General features: G+C 49.7%; 7 protein-coding genes across 7 annotated transcripts; all 7 read right to left on the reverse strand.

Annotated features, from left to right (window-relative positions):
* Nucleotides 1-2,370: 2,370 nt before the first annotated feature.
* Nucleotides 2,371-4,080, reverse strand: Aud_003417 (glycoside hydrolase family 18 protein; the record flags this gene model as incomplete). Its single annotated transcript, XM_043288367.1, has 7 exons — nucleotides 2,371-3,029; nucleotides 3,111-3,171; nucleotides 3,227-3,276; nucleotides 3,329-3,358; nucleotides 3,412-3,665; nucleotides 3,721-3,821; nucleotides 3,883-4,080. The coding sequence occupies 7 exons, from the start codon at nucleotides 4,078-4,080 to the stop codon at nucleotides 2,371-2,373; spliced, it is 1,353 nt and encodes a 450-aa protein (XP_043144302.1).
* Nucleotides 4,081-6,272: 2,192 nt separating this feature from the next.
* Aud_003418 (uncharacterized protein) lies at nucleotides 6,273-7,024 on the reverse strand (the record flags this gene model as incomplete). The annotated part of the gene is made up of 4 exons (XM_043288368.1): nucleotides 6,273-6,401; nucleotides 6,464-6,629; nucleotides 6,694-6,928; nucleotides 7,012-7,024. 4 exons carry the CDS (start codon nucleotides 7,022-7,024, stop codon nucleotides 6,273-6,275), a joined length of 543 nt encoding a protein of 180 aa, XP_043144303.1.
* Nucleotides 7,025-8,603: 1,579 nt separating this feature from the next.
* prs2 (proteasome core particle subunit alpha 1) lies at nucleotides 8,604-9,685 on the reverse strand (the record flags this gene model as incomplete). The annotated part of the gene is made up of 5 exons (XM_043288369.1): nucleotides 8,604-8,990; nucleotides 9,057-9,269; nucleotides 9,329-9,423; nucleotides 9,544-9,606; nucleotides 9,679-9,685. 5 exons carry the CDS (start codon nucleotides 9,683-9,685, stop codon nucleotides 8,604-8,606), a joined length of 765 nt encoding a protein of 254 aa, XP_043144304.1.
* Nucleotides 9,686-10,275: 590 nt separating this feature from the next.
* Nucleotides 10,276-11,637, reverse strand: Aud_003420 (WKF domain-containing protein; the record flags this gene model as incomplete). Its single annotated transcript, XM_043288370.1, has 1 exon — nucleotides 10,276-11,637. One exon carries the CDS (start codon nucleotides 11,635-11,637, stop codon nucleotides 10,276-10,278), a length of 1,362 nt encoding a protein of 453 aa, XP_043144305.1.
* A 449-nt stretch (nucleotides 11,638-12,086) lies between these two features.
* On the reverse strand, nucleotides 12,087-15,255 carry Aud_003421 (tubulin gamma complex associated family protein; the record flags this gene model as incomplete). Its single annotated transcript, XM_043288371.1, has 2 exons — nucleotides 12,087-13,918; nucleotides 13,980-15,255. 2 exons carry the CDS (start codon nucleotides 15,253-15,255, stop codon nucleotides 12,087-12,089), a joined length of 3,108 nt encoding a protein of 1,035 aa, XP_043144306.1.
* A 1,126-nt stretch (nucleotides 15,256-16,381) lies between these two features.
* On the reverse strand, nucleotides 16,382-18,363 carry atfA (bZIP transcription factor atfA; the record flags this gene model as incomplete). The annotated part of the gene is made up of 3 exons (XM_043288372.1): nucleotides 16,382-16,688; nucleotides 16,755-17,886; nucleotides 18,255-18,363. 3 exons carry the CDS (start codon nucleotides 18,361-18,363, stop codon nucleotides 16,382-16,384), a joined length of 1,548 nt encoding a protein of 515 aa, XP_043144307.1.
* A 2,995-nt stretch (nucleotides 18,364-21,358) lies between these two features.
* Nucleotides 21,359-21,949, reverse strand: Aud_003423 (hydroxyisourate hydrolase; the record flags this gene model as incomplete). The annotated part of the gene is made up of 1 exon (XM_043288373.1): nucleotides 21,359-21,949. One exon carries the CDS (start codon nucleotides 21,947-21,949, stop codon nucleotides 21,359-21,361), a length of 591 nt encoding a protein of 196 aa, XP_043144308.1.
* Between the last annotated feature and the right edge of the window lie 141 nt (nucleotides 21,950-22,090).

The following is a 22,090-nucleotide window of genomic DNA, read 5'->3' on the forward strand; positions in this document are numbered from 1 at the left end:
GTACGAACCTCGAGGAGCGCTAGCCGTTTGGCCGGGCCCAGCAGATGGGAAGCAACCACCCTGTAACAGTGTCAGTTGGTGTCCTATTGAACAAAGATCACAAACCGAGCTAAAGAAGAAGAGAAAGAAAGGAAACGAAAATGCCCAAGTCTCGAGCTTCTTGTGCGCTAGCTCTTGTAACGACTTGCGATTACAGCAACTGTCGCAAAGGCTTCAAAGAAAGGCGTAAAAGCTGAAGCTTTCCTGCGCGAATGTCCAGTTGACCTCTAGACGTGGAGTCCGAGAAGAAAAACTAGCAAGCAGCGAGAATGAGGAGAAACACAGGGTATTTCAATTCAAGATTTGAACCAAGGATGGAGGGGATGAGATGGATCGATAGATGATCGATAGATAGATAGCTCAAAGCTGGATCCAGCAGACCATGGCTGTCCTGATCTACTATGCAGCCCATGGTTCCGATCAACAATGGCGGCGTTGGCCCAGCAACGTGGGCGGCTCAGGCGTCGGGGAAACCATCAACCCTTGGCATGAAGCCTGACAACCTCATTGTGGATCAATTGGTGGGCGTCTGCGCCTTGGTTCCAGTGCGGAAAATATTCGAGCTAGGGCGATTGTCCAAGCCCTGCGTCTATCTGTGAGAGTTTACTTTGCATCTGGCCGGAGTAAGGAGCTCAGAAAACAGCCCCTCATAGTCGAGACACCCTCGAAAGATGCAGCTATATAGGGGCAACCGGGTGCCTATGAAGGGCTCGAATGATTGACTTTGATGATGCTCCCTTTCTTCGCAATAGCATTGAAATAATTGATAACTATTATAGGTTTCATATCGTCAATTATTTGCTAGCAAGGACGTGAGGGCCTTGATGGCGACGATACTGAGGCAACTGCTCTGGTTGTCCAAAGATAAACTCTGGCGTCATCTGTCCCGCTCGTTTCGATGCCTTGGTTTTCAGGCGACGAGATAAGGAAGTAGCTCCTCAGTCACATGATCAATCCTCGTCTCGGAGCGGCGAAACCAATGATCCAGATGTTGGACGCTAGATCGAACCGGGCAAAATGCGTTACACGTGACCACACAATGATTTTAACCGCACACTTCCTCCTCAATCACTTTTGCACACGATCGCAACGAAGGTTGAGGAAGACAAGTCTTGTCGAGGTGAGTTCGCAGCCCATACATCTACATTATGGCTTCATCGAGATGGAATCACTCCGATTTCATTTAACATCCATTATCCTCGACGTTGCAACGTAATCTCTCAGAAAAGCGTGAGCAGAAATTGCAACCCGAGGATCATGGCTTTTGCACCCTTTCACAAAAGCTCAACGACCACGGTTCTGACGATGTCTCCCTCACAGGCCTTCATTCAAGATGCAGATCTTCGTCAAGACCCTTACGGGTAAGACTATCACCCTCGAGGTGGAGTCTTCGGACACCATTGACAATGTCAAGTCCAAGATCCAGGGTATGCATCCCGTCCGAGCAATCTTTGACCCGAGAAGACTCTTAATCTGACTTGGTAACAGACAAGGAGGGAATTCCCCCCGACCAGCAGCGTCTGATCTTCGCTGGCAAGCAGCTCGAGGACGGCCGTACCCTTTCTGACTACAACATCCAGAAGGAGTCGACCCTGCACCTCGTGCTCCGCCTGCGTGGTGGTGGCAAGAAGCGCAAGAAGAAGGTCTACACCACCCCCAAGAAGATCAAGCACAAGCGCAAGAAGACCAAACTCGCTGTCCTCAAGTACTACAAGGTTGACGGCGATGGCAAGATCGAGCGTCTCCGCCGCGAGTGCCCCTCCCCCGAGGTATGTCAAGTTCCTCTTCTGAAAAGCAAAAGCTCGCAGCTAACATATCTGTAGTGCGGTGCTGGTATCTTCATGGCTGCTATGCACAACCGTCAGTACTGCGGCAAGTGCCACCTCACCTACGTCTTCGACGAGTCCAAGTAAATGCTCGGCTTTTCTGAAACGGGTCGTTCCGCTGTTCGTCCGTACCGGTAGTGTGTGGTGATCTACCGGGCAATATCGGTATTGGTTAGAGTGGTGGAATGCAGGTTGAGAGTAGTAGCAGTTCAAGAAAATAAAGATAAAAATCGGAAATCCTACCATCCATTACCTTGTCTCTCAGGTCCTTTGCAGTAGTGTAGTGCCTCGTACTACTCGCTTGTGCTACAGTGGTAGTCAATTTGGACGGGAACCGTCGAGGTAATAGTTCTACGGAGAGTAAGTTGGCGCTAGGAACTGAAAGAGATCATTCATCATGTCATTAGATCACCAAAGTGAATCTGTCAAAGATCGCCAAGTAAGATCTACGGGTCGCACGAGAGGCTCGAGTAACGTCACATGACATCAAGTCGTCGGTTTGGCTTCAAGGGAAACCAGCACGCACGTTGTCGAATTGAGACTCGTGGTAGTCCAGATTATTCTGGCTCTGTTCGAGTGCATTTACGCCACCAACGCCCTCCACAAAAGTCCCAATCAGACTGCCATCGGCCTTTTGCGCTGCCTTTCCTCCCTTGTCACCACTGGCTTCCCACCACATGCCACCCCCCAAGCCCTGCTGTTTGATGAAGTCCACTTTCATCTCGGCGGCGGCGACGGTGTCGTACGAGACCATGGTGCGCGCGCCTGCATCGTAGGACCAAGAGGCTCCTGCTTGCTGGTCAAAGGACTCCGTTGCTCCGGGTTGGGGCAGAGCTTTGTAATCCCAGACACCATGCTCCCAGCTTCCGGCTCCATTTCCGGAGTAGGGGGTGCCGGGCCCGTTGGTGCTCAAGAAGTCACGGCCGTACAGCGGCATTCCCAGAACGATCTTGGAAGGCGGGACTCCTCCGATCTGAGTGTAGTAATTGATGGCTTGGATCGTCGAAAATGGGGTGGAAGAGGGGTTGCCATTGGATGGGAAGAGGTTGGCCTGGTGGCCTGCAATAGAGTCCCAGCTTCCGGCATAATCGTATGCCATGAGATTGTAAAAGTCGAGAAAAGGTGTCATCTCCCGAAGCTTAAGCTTGGAGTAATTGTTTGGCCCTAGATCGAATGTCAATTAAACCTACGCCACGGCTCGCCGGTGCGGGAAGATTCTGCACAGAGGCGACGACGAAGACTCACCGGCAGGACAAGCAATCGTGAGAAGAAATCTGCGGTTGGGGCCGGCTGCCTTGTCCAAAGCCTAGGGATGTCAGTCCACTGACCGAGACGATGGACACAAGTAGAATGCAACTCACCTCTCTGCACTTCTGAAGCAACGACACATAGGCTTGAGCCTCAATTTCGTCTAGACAGAACGTCAACAATCACCGGTCACCCATGGCGCCTTTGAAACTCACTCTGTGGATATTCCCAATCGATATCGATACCTGATCAATCAGCAACTGCAGAAAGGTAATGCATACACGAAGAGAAAACTTACCATCAAAACCATAATCAAGGACCAGCTTCGCAGCAGACTGGGCAAAAGTGTTGCGTCCAGCATCCGTGCTTGTTCCCTGGGTGAGATTGGCGGATAAGGTCCAACCTCCGATGGACAGAAGGACCTTGAGCTTGCGGTTTTGCTTCTTGAGGAGGAACAACTGTTTGATGCAGCCGTAAACGTTGTTTCCGGGTTCATTCCAGGAATCACCAGGATAGTGTTTGTCGACATCCGCCCATGAATCTCTCATAAATCTAGTCCGCGTCATTAGTCTGTCACAGGGAAGAGTATGCTTCGATGAATACTCACACTTCTCCCGAGTCGGGTCGGACATCGGCGAAGGCGTACAGAACATGAGTCAATTTGTCCGCGGGAAGGTCGAAAACGTGGTAGTTGCGTTGATAAATTGCCTAGTTGGCTGTCAGCTAGGTCGTCTTGGTTTGTCTGAAAGAAAACCAGGGAAATACTCACCCAATCGACAAAGTATGCGATAGACTTGTAGCCGCCCTCCATACTGACCCCACTAGAATTCTCGGTATCTGCCACGATATTAGACTGCGTACGACAACCAGTGCCATTTCCATTGGAAACTGAAAGAACAAGGGGAGCTGCGAGCCCAATGAAGGCTATGAGCCAAAAGAGACAGTAAATGAAAGGATTGGACGCCATTCTTCCACCAGTGGAAGGTAGGCTGATTTAAAGGAGTGACAGGAGGTATTGCCAGCAGAGTAGATCTCTGTAGAAGCACAAAGGAGTGGAGAAGTACAGATACTATAAAGAAGAGGGAGAAGGAGAAGGAGCTGCAAAGAAGAGGCACTTATAGACCATGGTGCCGCCAGATATCTCGCGAGTTAGGTTGCGGAAAAGCAATGAATGAGGGACACTTACTCGCGAGGTTGTGAATGGAATTCAGAGGTTTTTACTGTTTTGTGAATAGATAGGAGGAAAAGAGACTGCCACCAGCTCTACTTTAATAACCTAGTGTGGAAAGTAAGTAAATAGTAGGATCCAGAGAGATGAGAAGATAAGAAGGAACAGTGCCAGATGACACACTTAAAACACTAAGCCTACTTACCGTGAAAAAGGGCTCTAGACAGGTTTTAGGATAAGAACCTTGATTCTCCAGATACAATTCTTGCTGCCTGATTGTCTGAATCTCTCTCCTTAAACTAGCATAGAGCATTGACTGAGATGTTGTCAAGTTTCCCGCCACAGAACTAGATCAGATTAAGGCAGAGAAATGGAATAGCCTCACAAATACCCCACTTGGCCTAGCTCTGTCGATCCGTCATGGGACTGGGGAATTGTGCAACACGATGAGTGTCGGCTGGCTTTGATATCGTCCAGTCCTGGTTCATCTCACATCTCGAGAGGCTTCTGATATGCACATGAAATCAGAGGAAGCTCTATCATGGGAACATGAGTTGCACTTAGTGAACCACGGGACGATCCCGGGTAGTGTCCGATCAACTTAATTTGGACATTTGAGCACCAACAGAGCGGCTTCTGGATGCATCTACAGACGAAGCGACTCGAGAAGGAGGTGTATAGATGATTAAGACTCGAGATATGGATCACACGAGGAGGTCAACCTGTAGAAGGGCAAGAGTGACTGAGGTTCTACATGATCAAAGTGATGAAGAACCTTGAAACACTTAAAAAATTTATCTACAGAAACCCCTGTATGCCTGCGTTTCTTCATCTCACTTGGATCCGATTCATGCGCTACGGATAAATAGACAATTTGAGTCTTTCTGACTGGACACAAAAGAGAGAAATGACAACGCAACGTGGCCGAGGATAGGGTAAGTATCCCACATTCCATAATCCAATCTAGATAGATTGCAGGGTACGACAGCAGACCTCGTGGGATTAGTCACACAACCTGCGGTATTTCTACATCTCTACATGGATGAGATGAACCATGGCAGTCCTCCTAACCTTAGCTCTGCGGCAATTCTCAAACATCAATCATCCAACCTCAGAAAAGTCAACCAGAGCGCACCACATCTGGACCTTACCTTTCCAGCTGAACACTGCCCGCAACCCACAGAGTCAGCCCACTGATTGGTGTTGACTGACTCGACACTACTGCAGGACCCTTCGCACGGCCACACTGTATCATCATCGTAGCCAATTTAAGGGTCGACTGGAAATTACACTGTTTCGAGCATTCTTTTTGGACTAGACAGCTACCGTAGTCTATGCACTTCAGAACAAAATAGGGACCGAAAACCATTCAACTTGGGGAGGAAAAAAAAAAAAAAAAGAAAAATGGGCTGCTGGGTTTCTGCCCCACTGTATCTCAGCTGGGATGTGTCTGACCCTTGACTCCACTATCGAGATCATTGATACTCCACAAGGAACAAACGTCAGAACTCAATCCTGTGACATAGATATGGTGCTTTCTTGTGGCTAGTGCGACGTTGGAGTTTAGTCGGCCGGCATCTGGCATCGTGCTTAGAGTACCGAAGACACGTTAAGACACCCTGTACCATCACAGACCTTCAGGTCTCTGGGGTGGACACAAAGCCACGCAAATCAGTTGCAGTAATGAGAGACTAGGAACAGTGACGTGAAAAAGGTCTAATTTCAACCATATCTAAACCGAAATACACAGAAAATTGGCCACTCGAGGGATATCATCAGTTATAGGAACATATGGGTGAATGGAAAATAGAAAGAAACCAAAGAATGCCCGCAGGTTGCTTTTGTATCTCTCCAAAGGATAAGCGACCGGCGCTTTTTGGTCGAGAGAGAATGTAGCATGCCACCTCCAGTATTAAATCCTTGAAGCAGAGTGGAAATTCGGAATGCCACCAGCGGTCAAACCATATCTTGAGACAAGGTCGCTTCGGGTTTTACGGTTGTGACCGAATCAAGGCCAGAATCGCGCTCAGAGACGGGTCGTTGTCCAGCCAGTGTCCTGCGCGTACATCCGCAGCCCGAAGATCAGCGACGACATGTGCGTCGGTTATTTGCTGAAGTTCCTGGCAAGACTTCAGGTCAGGCTGTGCTTTTTATAGTGGATTTCTTTGCGAAGGCAACCTACCTGGCGGAATGCGTCGTTCACAGCCTTCAGTTGGCTCGCATGTTGCGGTCCTGGTCTCTGACCCCGAAGGATATTTTGCCGATGAATCGCCCAGCGTCTGGCTGCTGCCGCACGGAGGTAGATCTTATGCGCTTGGAAGCGCCGTGCGCTGGCGTCGAGGATGACCCTAACGGCGTGGCAGATAAGAATATGTCTCCTCAGCTCTTCGCCCGGCGGTGGAAGATATGTACCTCTGCAGTTCTGCCCGTTCCGTCTCCTCACTGCTCGCTTGAGTAGGTACTGCTCTTGCATTGTAGCTTGCCGAGATCAGAGTCTGCGCTGCAGCGATGCTCTCTCTCAGCACAACATAGCCTTCTTCATGGGCATCTTCTGGCGGTGCTTGCACATTCTGCTGGGGAACGTGTATGAGAAGCGTCCGGTAGTCGTTGATGATCTCGGCGACCCTCAAGGCCCGGGCTTGATTAACTATGATATAGATTACTCATTAGCATCTTGTAGGGCGCGGACTACTTCAAAGCGTCCCTTGCCGGGGTGTTAACACTGCTTACGTCCATCAGCCATAGCTACCGTGTGAGACGCACTTTGAGAACTCAAAGCAGAGAGGGGAGGAAGCAACGACAGGACCGCAAGAGCAGAAGAGCAGAAAGGTAAAGGCAAACAGACAAGAGAACAAACCCGTTCGTGCTCACAGATGAGTTCATCTACAAAGTCTCGCCCCGTGGTCAAGGGCGGGTTTCCTTTTAAGCTTGATCCTCCATTGATCAATTGCTCAATATACCAGCTCAGGAACGTATAGCTGGAGACGCAGGAAGGACAGAATCTCTACACAAAAACACGATCCTTAGCCGTGGCTGGCTGCACCAATCGCTGCTTGGAAGAGCAGTTTAGAATATCACAGCTCGTCAGCACAGCTGGGCGATGACCACAACAGTGGATCTAGAGCAAGCAAAGGCCCATGAAAAGCCATGCATCCGAGCATCCATATAGACCTTTCCATTGTCGTATCCCGAAACCTGGAAAAGAAGCTGGAACCTAAGCGCGAGACTAAGGTAGGCTCCTGCTCGGAAAAGACGAATTTAGTATGCAGCAGAGCGTTGGAGTAAGGGGAAAAAAAAGTGGAAAAAAGTAAACAGTTGATAGATTGGGACAGAGAACCACTCCGCAGAATAATGGATATCGAATGGTCAATGGTTAGTGGCCAATTCATCCCGTTTTCTCATGTGTCACAACCGAGTCAGCGGAATGCTGATCCACCATGGTGTCTCGCTGCTGGATCTCGGAATAACGGTACAAAGGGCCATAGTGTATGCATCTTAAGTAGGGTGGGGACGTTGGTTAGAGAGCTAGTGTTGTAGTTCGTCTGAAACTTGCACGACAAGTCACCGAGTCAGTCGCAATTCGAAAGTCACGACAAGTGCAGAACACATTCCAGCTGGATGGCACTGGCAAATATCTCCGCCACATGCCGATTGGGAATGTGCTCTCCTACGACTTTACAAAAGTAAAAGCAGCTGTTAACAAGAAGGTGGTTGACGATGAGGATACAGTTTTGGCAAACATAACGACGAGCGTCAAGCCACACCACACAGCTCAGCCACACGTCGGCCGCAGCGCGAAACGAGCAATTGCAGCTGAAAGTGGAAAAGTGATAGGTGGTACCTTAGTGCCTGAGGCCCCGGTGACCTGAACTCACGATCCACATGTGGCGAATTGCGCCGGAGTAACATCCCCTTTAACGAACTATAGATCGTAATGGACAGTTGACAAGGATGTCTGCGTAGGTTTATCCCTGACGCTGCTTTACATCAACTACATCTGGTTACTGTAACGCTTACGGAAGCGAGTTCGGCACAGTCGAAACGCAGCTCTCGCATGCTGCAGTCCATAGCGCCCTCGATCCGAGCCTGTCATATAGCAGAGGTCTTTTATCACAGCCATTGTCCCCGTACTTTGAAGTTGCCACCGATGTGGAGGACAGCGGACGATGATGTGACCTACCTTTCTAAATCAGGAACTCGCATGGAACAAGACGCTCCAAGAATATCAGCAGTAGGGGATGAATGAGACAGCGCACAGAGCATCAAAGGAGTGGCATTGTTATGTCGTCTGCATCTAGCAACGTGTATCCTCCTTTACCAAATCAATCCTTCTCGCTGATGGCCTGTAGCCGCTCATCAATCTCGTCTTCCGTCAAGGCACGGAACGCAGGATCTGTTCCCTCCTTGCCGTCTGCTCGAGGACCACCAACGATACCAATCTCCAATTCGTGCTTCTTGAAGTCGACGCTCAACACGTTGCTCAAGGCCGTGATACCGAGCTCGACCACTTCCTCCCAACTACCCTCAGCATAATCCTTGTTCTTCAGTTTCTTCTCCAAGTAATTGAGCGCCTCCTGCTGCTTGGGACCGGATGCAGTGGCCTTGTACCCGACATAGTATCCGGCGGGATCGCATTTGTAAAGTTGGGGGCCTTTCTCATCGTCAACGGAAATCAGAGTCATGGCAACGCCTAGCGGGCGCATGTAAGCCTGCAGGTATTATCCTTGTTAGCCTGCGATTCGATATCCACTAAGGAAGCCAAAGAAAATACCAACCCTTTGTGTATACACTTGGTTGATGTTGGCAAGTCTCTTTGCGAGGACATCGCAAGGCATTTCGTAGCCATATTTGTATCGGAATTCAGCCGCCTCTCCGCGAGCACGGTCGACAGAAGCTCTGGCATCGGCAATAGAACCAGTCATGACACAACCGACGGAGGGAGAAAGCCGAAAAATGTGCGAAACAGACGACGGGTCAATCAGTTTATCCTTTAATAATTCGATTAGATTGCCCCAGTATCCCTGTCAAGTGAGGTGAAACGACCTACAGCGACTTTCTTCTGAGACAATACCACTGCGCAGTTCTTCCCCCTCACCCCGATTGAGGTGATGTTTGCGGCTGTAATGGCCTTGAAGGCATATTCTAATTTTCAACAATCAGCGTTGTTTAGCCGAGCGTTGATAGCGTTTGCGGCAATGTCCAACGATGAGGGCTGGGACGGCGAACGGGAGAAAACTGGGGTGCCCTCAAAAAATGACATACCGACTTGGTACAGACGACCTTGGTCTGAGAAAATGGTGATATGTCTGTCATATCCAGCGCTCCCTATTCGGAAGAGGATGTCAGCTCTGATGAAGTCATGGAGGTCAACTCAGATGGAGAAGCCAAGGAGCTTACCAGACATGATTGCGGTGTGCGATATTATTACTCAGGAAGAGAAAACAGAAAACAATGAGATATGTGACCCTAAGGAGGTAGGAATTGGGATTGAAAGGAAGAGGTCTGGAGGATGATGGACAGCGAGTCTCCAACGTACGCGTGCTTGAAGGTGCCTGGCCGAAGCTCCAAGCTTCTGGAGTCCGATTGAGTAAGCTCTGCTGTCACCGCCTTTACATATCCTACAGCACAAGTCTCACATAGACCTGGTACTCTGTTGATATAAGTAGGCTTACGCTTACGTTTCGATTGACTGAATCCAATAATATTTCACTCTTATAGGATTCCTAGGCTTGAAATCCCTTGAGCCTTAAATACACAATCTGAGAGATCACCGCTTAACCTGCAAGAACTCCGTACAATCCCAGCCAAGTACCAGCTTTTGACTACACACAATGCATACGACAATGCTATCTATACATGAGATACTAAGTGTCCCTCCGTACTGTAAAGTTCAATACTGGGTAAAATGTGACGCTTGGACTTTATATGCTGTTCGACCGAGCCGTGGAGAACATCCAGAGATCGAGGAGGGTCAGAGCCCTTGAACGTATACTTTCAGTCGCTGTCACTGTCACTGTCACTGCTAGAGTTCGACGACGAGTCGCTGGAACTTTCACTTGAACTGGCTTCCTTCTTCCTTGTAGTTTTCTTTTTGTGGCTGCCGTTGTCATCACTGTCGCTGCTCGAATCGGCCGATGAGCTTTCACTAGAGCTGTCTTTCTTCGGCTTTGGGGCCATTTTGGGCTTCTTCTCGCTGTCGCTAGAACTCTCGCTTTCACTGCTGCTCGAGATTTCCACGAAAGCGGTCCGGTTCTTCTTCTTCTTTTTAGCAGGCGGAGCCTGGGTGCTCGGGCCCCGCTTCGCTTTTGTTTTCTCGAGGTAGAACAACTTTCCGCTGACAGCAAACAGCACGAGCTCCGCTCGCTGCCGTCTCTGAAGCTTCTCCAGTTGTTCCCCGTCAAGCGAGTCAGGCGTCTCAATCTCGTCAAAATCGTCTCTGCCTTGCGACAAGCGTGTTCTAAAAGCCTCCACGGCCTTGTTGTAGCCTGTCATATCAGACTCGGCCTTGTCCTCCGTCTCTGCTTCTTGCTCTTTCGCCAAATCCTTTTCCATTTCAGCTTTCACGACCTCCTCAGCAACCTGTTGTAGCCGTTGCTTAGCGCCCTCGCTTTTCAACCCCTTAAGGTAAGAAAGAAGTGCGGCATTGTATTTCGCAGGAATATGTTCCAAAGACAGGATGTGTTTGAACAGATGCGTCTCGCGGTTCTTCTGGAATTTCCAAACAGATCGGTGCTGGTGGTATAGATTGAGATACAAAAGAATAGGAGACTCGTGAGACGTCGTTGTAGCGTTCGAAGCAGTCGTAACAGACTGATCCTTCGTCTTTTTCTTCTTCTCCTTCTTCTTCTTTTTCTTCTCGCCCTCGTCATCCGCGTCAACCTGTTCTTCCGTAGCAAGAGGAGCCTGACCCTCTTCAGCATCCCCACTGATTTTCGAATCATCCTTAACATCTGGACGGCTCTCACTCTCGCTCTCCTCACCGTCCCGCATCACCGTATCCGCGGAAAAAGATACCCTCTTCTTCTTCTTGCGCCGCTGCTGAGACTCAGATTCCGGCTCGGCAGCCGCCTTCTCCTCCCCGTCATTCTCGTCATCAAGCCGTCTCTTCTTGCTCTTCTCATCTTTCTGCTTCTGCTTCTTCTTGCCCGTCTCGGCCGTCACTGCGGCATTCTCAGCGCCCTGCCCATCGCTAGATTTGCTCTTTTTCTTCTTGTCCTTGGTTTTCTTGTCCTTCTTATCAACCTCCTTGTGCTCACCGTCTTCCACTGCAGGCGTATCCTTCACGCGCTTGAGCTTGCCGCCTGCCTTTTTCGACGCCGACACATGCGACAACTGCGCCGATTTCTCGCTCGACATGGGGAGCTGTAAGCGGTGTTCTCGGGGACGTCAGGTGGAATTGGAAAAATTGAGTAGATTGAGCGCTTGTTAGAGATATTTCAAACTCAGTAAGAGTAAATTATCCGGATTATAGTCCTCGGTGAAAGGTATATCGATCTTGGTGGATTCATGGAGCTCTGGAAAATTTTCCACGTGAGTTGCGGAGTCCTCACCATAGCGTCCGCTTATCAGTACCGGGCCACTGATAAGCGATTGGACTTTGGAGAGAGATGTTTTGAGTATTGTGTACCAACAAGATGAGTGATATTTACATATTCGTTCAAATAGGTCAGCATAATGTTAAAGTTCTATATCGTTGGGAAACCGTATATTCATCTCGCGTTATCATGCAGGCTCATTTCCCGACTCCGACGAATGCCCGACTCCCAATATCTAAACCCATGTGCGCAAAAATGCTCGATGTGAAATTATGGCCCAGTTCCACTTCCATTACCGCTATGCTCAGCTCCCGAAGTGTCCTTCCTTTCCCTTCTGGCCTCCTTTTGGGGTCCGGCCTCGCCGTTGCCTCCAGGCGCGGTAGATGCTGCAGCCTTTCGCCTTGCCCGCTCCTTGTCCTTGGTGCTGGTCGTTGCCGTTCTCCTTCTCCGGACTGGTTCATAGACATCGTTGAAGTTCATGACGACTCCAAGGAAGCGCATGTCGACATCAGGTTGGTAGGCTAGGTCGCCCAGTAGCACGTTCAGTCTGGAGCGGAACTCCGCAGAGAGCTCGCGCAGACGTGTGCGAAGTGACGCCAGCATGTGGTCGTCTGCAGAAAGCTCTTGGCCGGCGAGGGATGACGGGGTATCGAAACCATCGCCATCGACTCCGACAATTGGAGTTTGGGCCAGCGATGGGGGGAATGAAGATAATGAGTTCTTATGCCCTTGTGGATGCCGGGAAGATAGGAGATCGCGCTCAGTAATGCCCCAGCGCCCCTGAGCAGTGCGCGTTTCTATTTTAGCACTGAGCTCTTGTCTTCGGGTAAACTCTGCCACCGAGAACGAATAGAGTCCATCAACGGCATCCTTGTACGCCAGCATGATCTTCAATATTTGATGGAGCTGGGTCAAGAAGCCCTCTTCTTGTTTGTGACCGGATGCGGTGCGGGATGAGGATGTCGAGCCTAACAGACCCTTGTGCGTGATAGAGTTGAGATATTTGGTATGTGCTTCAATCAAATCGTCAAGCGTACACCCTGGTTTGGAGATGGCCGCCTGCAATTGATCCCAACTGGCCTCGATGACCTCAAAGAGGATGTAGTACTGGAGCTGGCAAACAAAATGAATCATTTCTGCGATGACGCACCTTGCCCGTTTCCAGTCAGCTCCGACTTTGTCGCTGACGCTTCCTAAGACTCCGCGAGCGCCAGTCATACATCGCCGCCAAGTGCTGCCCAGGGCAAATTCGACGCGCTTAACTCGCCACAGGAAATTGAACACCTTTAGATATTGAGTCGAGCCCCAGGGCGTGATAACAACGTCAACCGGCGCATCTATCTTGTATTCAAGAGTAAAGCAGTCCCATCCTATCTCGCCGTGACTGAGTTCCAACATACGGGCATCCAAACGGCGGAGAACGTCGGGCGGGTCGTATTGCGCGTTGGAAGCACGAATGGCATGCTCCAGCTGCGCGGTGAGAGTATGCCTATATTGTGAATTGGCGGGCCGATCGAGGTTCGATGCCAAAGATTCCATGAGCAAGGCGATGAAGTCGCCCTGGCCCAGTAGCAGATACTTCTTGAGCGCATGCAAGTGGTCGAACAGCCTGAACTTTTCGTCCATGAGATAGATGAGTCGCGCCATAGTTGTTTTGTAGGCTTCATCGATTGATGCCTCGAGGCTAGCCGTATCACCATAGTGCAACTCTTTGGAGGCTTCTTTGGAGTATGCCTCAACCCATCCAGAGTCCCCGCATCCGTATCTGATGAAGTTCAACGATTTGCCGATAAGAAAGACTTTCTTCGCAAAGTCCTGCGTGATGATTGACGGTACCATCTCGTCATCAAGTTTATATTTGTCTTCCCAGACACTGGTCGCAAGGCGTCGTGGGTCCGTGTTCGGTCTGAATTCCGGTTCCACGACAAAAAACTCCTGGTAAGGATCTGAAAGCTCACCATCATAGATCCACAGTCGCAGCATATCGTAAAACGGGCGTGTAACGTGTGAGAGCAGCTTCTCCGCAAAGGTACTAACAAAAGGGTCCCCGTGAGACGTCGAGAACCCATGAATCAAGGATATCAATTGACCACCTTTTTTGTCTGGAGTTCCGTTAGCTCGATGGAAGACTAAAAAACACAGTCGAAGGTGGATCACACTTACTCCGAGCCTCCTCAACTATTAAACTCATCAACCGTAACGCCATTGTCGCGTCTCTTGTCCATACTACACAACGCTTCAATGTTACCAAGCCTTTGGACGATTCCTTGGGCTGATAGGGATCTCCGCTAGCGGCCAGCGCCCTTCGAATCTCCCCTTCCAAGGTTGCTACAAGACCCAGGTAGGAACGGAGCTCGCCTGAAAGAGCGGCCCGCAAGCTCTGGGTGAGCAAGCCGCCTCCAGAATCCTCGACATATTTCGACAGACCTTTATATAGCAGACACGGCTCAGCCAAGTTGTTCAGGAGAGACAAGACGGGTGTGGGAAGAGTCGGCGGTAGTTTTAGAATAGAAGGTGACGAGAATTCCAGATTGGAAGACGACAATCCTTGCAAGTTGTAGGGCAAATCACGTAAAAGTCCGCTCTCATGAGGCCGCTTTTCGAAGTTATCTGAAAATGACTGGGTTTGAAACGGTGCCTTCTGATCGTCCACAGGGCGGTTATCCCTAGGCGCAGCATCGTGTGCGCCACGAACCATTCGACCTCCTTTAACTCTGTCAGCCGTGACATGGCCGTGTTCCTGGTCGACATCCTTTTCCCTCTCCCACTCCTGCCGCCGCACGGAGGCCTTCCGCTCCATCTTCGCTGGAATCTGCGAAGCAGAGGAACTGACAGCCGGGCCATCCTCGTCCGAATCCCCCTCCAATCTTGGCCCCAGGCCATGCCTTACTCTCTGATGACCACTCTTCAACATCATATTCTGCAGATTCCCCGCATCCATAAGCGGACTCCGACTTCTTCCATTCTCATCCGCAAGCTCGACCTGGGAATCGGAGCCCGACAACCGGTACAGTAGGTACAGGATCGCCCATTTCTGCGACAGAACCGGCTGCGTCAGCAAGCGCGAATACAAGTTCGAAAACCGAACAGCTTTATCCGGGCTCGCATTCTCCCGGAGGAGCTTCCTCTTGATAAGGTCCGACGCGTTATTGATGTTTTCCCCTCCTGCTAAACTGCCTCTGCGACTGATGCCCAGGCCCGCGCCGTCAGCTGGCGCGGCATGGTCATTTCCGGAGCTGGTGTATGTGTCGATGATGCGCCATGCACGTTCGAGGTTCTCGTGGTGTCGGCGTTCTTCTGCTTCGGCAAGTAGCTCGTCTGCGTCTTCGGAGACGGTATCGCCGACCTCTGAGAGGGAGAGAGGTGGAGTTAGGGAATCGACAAGTTGAGAAAGGGCATCTTCGATGCGACGCGGGCGCGCGGGTTGACGCGAAGACATTGTCCGGGCCGCCGTTCGCGGATTTGTCTTCAAAATACCGCCTGTCCTCAATTTGCTGGCCTTTCTCGAGGACTTCTACCTTTCAATGGTCGCGTCGCTCGAGTCAGCCGTATGTGACGCGGATGACGGAAAACGCAAAGGTGGGGAGTTTGTTGATCTGTGTGTCGATGTCAAGGAGAGTTTCCGAAGTGCCGCAGTGCATCCTGGGAATTGAGTTGAGACAGTTCCGATAGATTACCTCATCCACTTGGACTGACAGCTTCAATTCCCATAGCAAAAGGCTTCATGAGGGTTGGGATGTTTGTGTTTATCTTGATTGATTTGTTCTCAATTTGGGCACGCCAAGACCGGCAGATGTCAGTAAGGTACCGAGTTCTTGATTAGGTGCCTAATGCATTCATTGTAGGGAAAACGACTACCACTTAAGGGATAATCCGCGACACAATTTATGCTTCTTGAAGGATTCTACAATGACGACGATGATCCAATTAAGAAACTGAAAGCTATATGACCTGAATCGCGTTTCATTCACAATGCCTAAGACACCATACGCGCAGGAAAGTCATCAAGACACCACAACAAACCTGAGCCGCCAACGCCGCCGGTTAAAGCTGACAGAAAACACCAGTGCCCCATGAACATAATAAACAAGTAAAAATAGTCCCCCGTAAAGAACGAAAAAAAGAAGGCCAGAGTACAGAGATACTACACTGCCCGAGCCTTGAGAGCCACAAATGCAACCCGAGGCTTGGAGTTGAGAAAAGAAGGATTCGAGATAAGACAGGCAGGAGAAAGAAAAGAATCAAACCACCAAAAATCTTTTGCGCCCCAAACTGCACCTTCCGAGAGTGCAATCAAAGTCCATCGCACCAGCTGGATCTTTCCGTCAATTTTGAAGTTCGTACACATCATAAACACCGGCCCATGCCATAGGTCCGCGGGAAAGTCGCAGCCGAGAAATCGAAATGTAAGAGCCCGCGTAAGGGCGAAAAAGCTGAAGTGAGAAACACCGTATCCCCGTCTAGACCCAAGCGGCCTGTACACTGTCGAGCAGAGATCGAATTTTAGATGTCATAATCATGATCAGGCGTCAATTAAAGATCATGAAGGGGGCGAAATCACATTATCATCGTCGCATACCCTGAGTAGGGATAGGTGCACCTGGCTGCATACCCATGTTGTTTGCGATGTTGTACGGATGAGGGTCGAATCCTGTCGACATTCCATTCATCATGAGAGGACCTAGTCCCTGAGCTTGAGAAACGGGACAGTCTTTGTGAGCAAGCAACAGGGTCTTAAGGTTGACAATTTCCTCGCGAAGCTGCGTGACAGTGGCGGTGAGCGCGTCATTCTCCGTAGTAAATAGCTCGACCTTCGCCTGAAGATTGGCAAGCCACTGTTTCTTGCGCTGACGACATTTCAGAGCCGCGACCCTAGCCAGATTGTATTAGTATCTGATAAGTGTTGCCTGGGCAATCCTGCAACAATCAAGAGCGTACCGGTTCCTCTCCAAGAAATTTCTCCTCTTCTCTTCGTCCGTCATCTTCTTCGTGTCGGTCTGAGATCTCTTCTTCATGTCATCCTCATCCTCGGAGTCGCCAGCTTCGGATGGGGGCTCGGCGCTGCCAGAGCTTATGCTCGTCTTGGCCTTCTTGTTCGGACCCTTGGCGGGTGTATCGTCTGCTTTGCGTCTATTGTTGGCTGTATTTCCTGTTTTCGTGGCAGTATTCTTCTTTCCCTTCCCTTTGGCGGAAGGTTTTGCCTGTTCTGCCTGCATATCAGATGCATCACCGCTCATCTCTCTACTACTGGCTACGGAGCCATTGATATTATGAGATCCCCGCCGGTCTGCATCACGCATTTGATTGTTACCCTGAATAGTATGAGGTGGGACAGACGATTGGTTGGAGACGAATTGATTGGCCTGTCCACCCTTGGCCAACATGAACAGCCCGTTGGCTGCATCAGCTGCATCGTGATGCGTGAAAGGGTCCACGCTGGCAGGCTGACTGCTCTTGATATCCATGCTCACACTGTGGACTACCTCGGAATCGGCTGTGGGATTGGAAGTAGGACCAGTCAAGCCGTTCTTCTTGGCAGCGTTCAATGCAGTACGATGGAATTCAATTGTGGAGGGAGTCGCACCGCCACTCTGTAGTTGCTGCAGAATCGCCTGGGAGTTCGGACTCGGCGCAGGGAACATAGAACCCCCACCACCTGGAGTTAGACCGGTGCGAAGAGAAGATTCGTTGGGAGTTGGGAAACCTCGGCCAATGCTGTCGAAATAATCATTACCACCAGCTGGTCCAGCAAGCATGGCAGGACTCAACGGCCCAGAGCGCAAAGAATTGGACCAATTATAGCCACCAGTAGAAGTGGTGCCAGGCAAGGCAGGTGATGTGAGCGATGCTACAGGGGGTAGTAACGACTTTCCCGGAGTTTCGCTTTGGGAACCACCCCCAAATGATTGTTCGAAAGGATTGGGCTCCAGAGAGAAGGGATTGTGGACCGAGTTGAAGTAATCTGGAGTATCTGTGGCAGCAGTTACAGCAGGTCGCGGGGGAGGCGCCAGCGAGGTTTGCGAGTCGACATCAGGCTTCTGGTCCTTAGTGTCGGAAGGCGCCTTGGAGTCTGCGATGCGCAATTAGAACCCAGGTCAGTAGAAGTACAATAAGGTTGGAGTAACGATGATGCGACAACAAGGTGATTTGATCAAACGTGTTGTGAGTGTTGTAAAGGGTATTTTCTTTGCATCGCGTGGTTGACAGGGTCGGAATCTGATAAGGAAAATCCCCTCCATCGATGACGCCAAGTGTGAGGTCATCCCGACGGCAGGAAACAGATCGCAGTATCTGGGGAAGAAGTGGCGTACTGCCAGACCAAAAAGAGTCAAGACTTCAAGAAGGAGGGGAAGACCAGAGGATAGACAGAGAAGGTTTCGTGTAAAGGTACCAGGATTCATAATCCATAACACATAAAAAAACAGATATACAACTCACCTCCAGCGTCCAACGCGTTCTTCTTTGAATCCATTGGCGATGAATTACGAGTGTTTGTACTATGCGGTAGATTTGCGGGCACAGATGAAGCGACAGCAGCAGACATCATAGACCCGGAGGAGGAAACAATATATTATGCGAGTGCAGGGGAGCCGCGAGAGTGACCAAGGTAGTGGTAGTAATAGTAGGGGAAGGGAAAAAAGACGGGAAACAAGCGAGCGGACGTGGTGGCGACACAGAACAAATTTGCGATGAACCAGTTTAGACAAGAAGATCAAATAGAATAGTTGAATAAGAGAAGAGTTCTTGAGAGTAAGGATATGTTGATAATTTGCTTTGTCGTTGTTCTGGTCTCTGCTTCTTTTCTCGTCTCTTTTCCCTGGTGCTGTACTATACGTACACCCAAGGGCAAAAAGCGCACGTACTTAGTGTGTAGTGACTTTTCGAGGTGTCAAGGGGAGAAGAAGAGTTGTGACGTAGTCCGGTCCAACAAGGAGTATTTTATTTTAGGGGGGGGTGGAAGAAAAGAATGGAAGAAGAGGGGAGGCGGTCGAGGGTGGTGAGCTAACCGTTTCGACTAGTCAGCATCCGACTAGTCTGCTATCAGGTAGATAGTTCCCCGTCACGCCAGAAACATGCAACCCTGGATGAGTACAAAAGCCTGTGGTTGTCCTTCCAGGTTGCAACCCCGAATCAGTTTTATGTTATCCCAGCAAACCCTCTTCTTCTCCTTCTTTCTGCTTATTATTCTTTAAGTTTTCAATATTATTATTACTTTTCTTGTTTCAATATGTGATCTCTCTGATTTGCTCCCTTTTCTATCTGCTACGTATGGAGAGATGGAAGAAACCAACAAAATCGAATGGGAAAAATAAAAAATAAAAGTAAAAGAAAATATTAAAGAAAATTCCAAGACTACAAGGAAACGAATAACAAGAAATCTAATCTGAATAGTAATGGTAGCAGCCAAAAATCATCGCCCTTACCTGTGGTGCTGTGGACTCCCTGGCAATATGTCTTGACCAATATGGATGACGAAATCCCGTCGGAGCCACACCAGACGCCGTGGTTGGATAACAGGGGAATTTGATAAGCAAACTGCTGCTAATTTTTCTTCTTCCTTTTCTCCTCTGTTTGGTTGAGTAATATGTAGAAAGGTTAAAAGAATGCGTGCCTGCTATCCAGGGATAAAGACGACTCGAAAAGAGTAATATCAAATGAGCCAGAACCAGCACACAAGAGCAGCATAGAGAGAAAATCACGGAGCAGAAGGGGAGATGGGGCAGGGAAAACTTGGATGAGATCACGGTGACGACGACAGGAATTTTCCTTTGGGGTATCGGACCAGCCGGGTGGCCACTAGGGGACAGGTGGGCCCACATGGACTGGCAGCCTGCCACTCATGGGCCAGGTTCCCGGCCCCACCTGGAATTTTGCAACCCTGACTCTTCAAAGTACCTCTCTACAAACAACACAAGTGTGTAGATAACCCCCGTAGTCACCCTAGAAGTAACACCACAATCTTGCATAAATCAAATTCTGAGAGTTGAGTAGTGATGTCTATCAGACCAGAACACTAGAAGTATACGCATATCTCAGTCGAAGGAGTTCTTTGTACGGAGTAGGGCTTCATCCAACGCCATTCCATTGAAAAGATGATCCAGAGATAGCCTGATAGATGGTGAATTTGTGAAACCAGCCAACAGAGACTTGGGCGAAAGAATCCTTCAATACCTAATTGGGTCTCGACTCTCATCCTCTATTCCTCTGTGCTGCTGATTGGATCTCAGCAATGACGCAATGACCGAGGCCGCTTGCAGTGTGCGTGTTAGTCACGTGATATTGAATTACTGATTTTCTGGTTGGACAACAGAGACAAATCCGTCGGGTCGCCAGTTGCCACTCGGATCCGTCTCTCCAACAGGCACACGGACTAACTTCTCAATTAAGACGACCCAGTATGCACTAGCACTAGTGCTATCATGTAGTGTCTGTATGAAGCTGTATCAAATGGTAGAGATGCGCTAATCACAGTAAATCTTGTCAAGATGGTGCTCATCAAGGTAGATTACTTGCGTCCATTATGTCAGGCTTGGCCAGCCCTTGCAATGGCGCAGGATGCTTCCACGGAGCCAATGCATTGAATCTGGTCTGCCAGGACCCCCGGGCATGATTCATGTTGTGATTAGCCTGATTCTCACTACAAGGTAGCTAAATCCACGAATCCTGTTGTGGCATCATAAACTTGATGCGAATGGGGAAATGCCCAGGGTGGCCCGTGGCCACGCTACCTGTCTAGTCTCTCAAATTAATGAACAGTATCGCTACCAGGGGAATTCGAACATACCTCCATATACTCTATTCCAACCATCTAACTGACGATCTCTTGATGGATCTCAAGATATTCGAAAAATACTTGGCTGGAGTTGGGGTTGCATCACCAGCTACCCCGTGCAGCCTATCTGTTTCTCGGATTACTCACTTGATTTAATTCTGCCATGCAGCTATTACCTTGCAATAGTGGAAGATGAGTCTCATCCTGACTTCGTGTAACACAAGCATCGGCTCTTCTCTCGCCGATAGCATTTATTTGACTTCATTCGAATGTCCACCTGGTTTCGATGCATATCTATGCTTGACTTTGGAGTGGCAGTAGGTTGACCGATAGATTCTAGTGCTTGCATTGCTCGAGAACTGCTGCATGTGTGGATTGATGCTCACATAGCTAAGTTGGCGATTGGATGGAGGAGCAGTGTCACAAATCACAAAGTAGCGCAGATGTTGACAACTTGACTGGAACATATTGATTCTAATTTAAGCATTCTCCTTGCACCTTTGTTTATATCACATCCATGATGAAATCCGAGTTCATTTACTTGTCAATTCCAGCTCGTTAGAAATACATATTCAATTGCAGCATTTAAACTACCCCTATCTTAAAGATATGGACGGAGCACTCCGTACCTCTGCTAGTCAATGTTTCATCTTTTAGAGCTTCTCCAGATACGTCACTTGTGCACGCTCCACAATCAGAAAAAGGAAAAAGAGCAACTAATGATCCACACCTTGTCTTCCATCACTGTCAAACCATCAACAGCCTCATTTTAGGAACCCCGATAAGTAGAATAGTTCCAAGGCCCCAGCAGCACCGGCACATGGTAGTGGCGCCAACCCTCCTCTCCCTCCCGTCCACGTCCCTTCACTGTAAACTTCACCTCCACCTCCGGCCAGAAACTCTCGATCCCCTGCGCTTCATACCAGGGCCCAACCTCAAAACGCACCGCCCAGTTTGTCTTGCTATCCGCAGTCGGCAGCGATGAAAGTAGCCCGGAAACCGTCGTAGTTGTCGAGGCGGTGGCAGTCCAGTTCTTCACACGTCCGTCTGCGTCCGTCGTTGCGCTGAATGTGATGGGGCTTTGGCTGGTGCTGTTGCCATTGCTGCTCCCGAGGAATGTCAGCGTTACTGGGAGGTCTGCGGCGGGAGTACCCGTCAGGGTGTTCAAGACATGGCAGGTGATAGGATCGCGAGACATTTGGCTAGCTGCCTCTGCGGCGGTTGAGATACTACGGCTGGAAGATGTGGTTTGTGGTGATGGGCCGGAGGCTTGAAGGAGCTGTTTCTGGTAGAGGGCAAGACGGTCGCTGGCTTTAACCAATTGGTCTGTTGACTGGATCTGTTGGTTTCCAACGTCCATCAAGTAGATTTAGAACGAGGTTCGGAGAAGCAAGTGTGAGAAACTTTTGTCAAGAAGTAAAGCGTGACTATCTGTTGGCGCATGGGGTCTTTTTCTATCTCCGCTTCTCATGCATCGGAGAGCACCGACAGCTGTACTCCA

This window comes from Aspergillus udagawae (assembly GCF_001078395.1).
Source record: "Aspergillus udagawae IFM 46973 DNA, scaffold_2, whole genome shotgun sequence".
Classification (NCBI taxonomy): Eukaryota; Fungi; Ascomycota; class Eurotiomycetes; order Eurotiales; family Aspergillaceae; genus Aspergillus; species Aspergillus udagawae.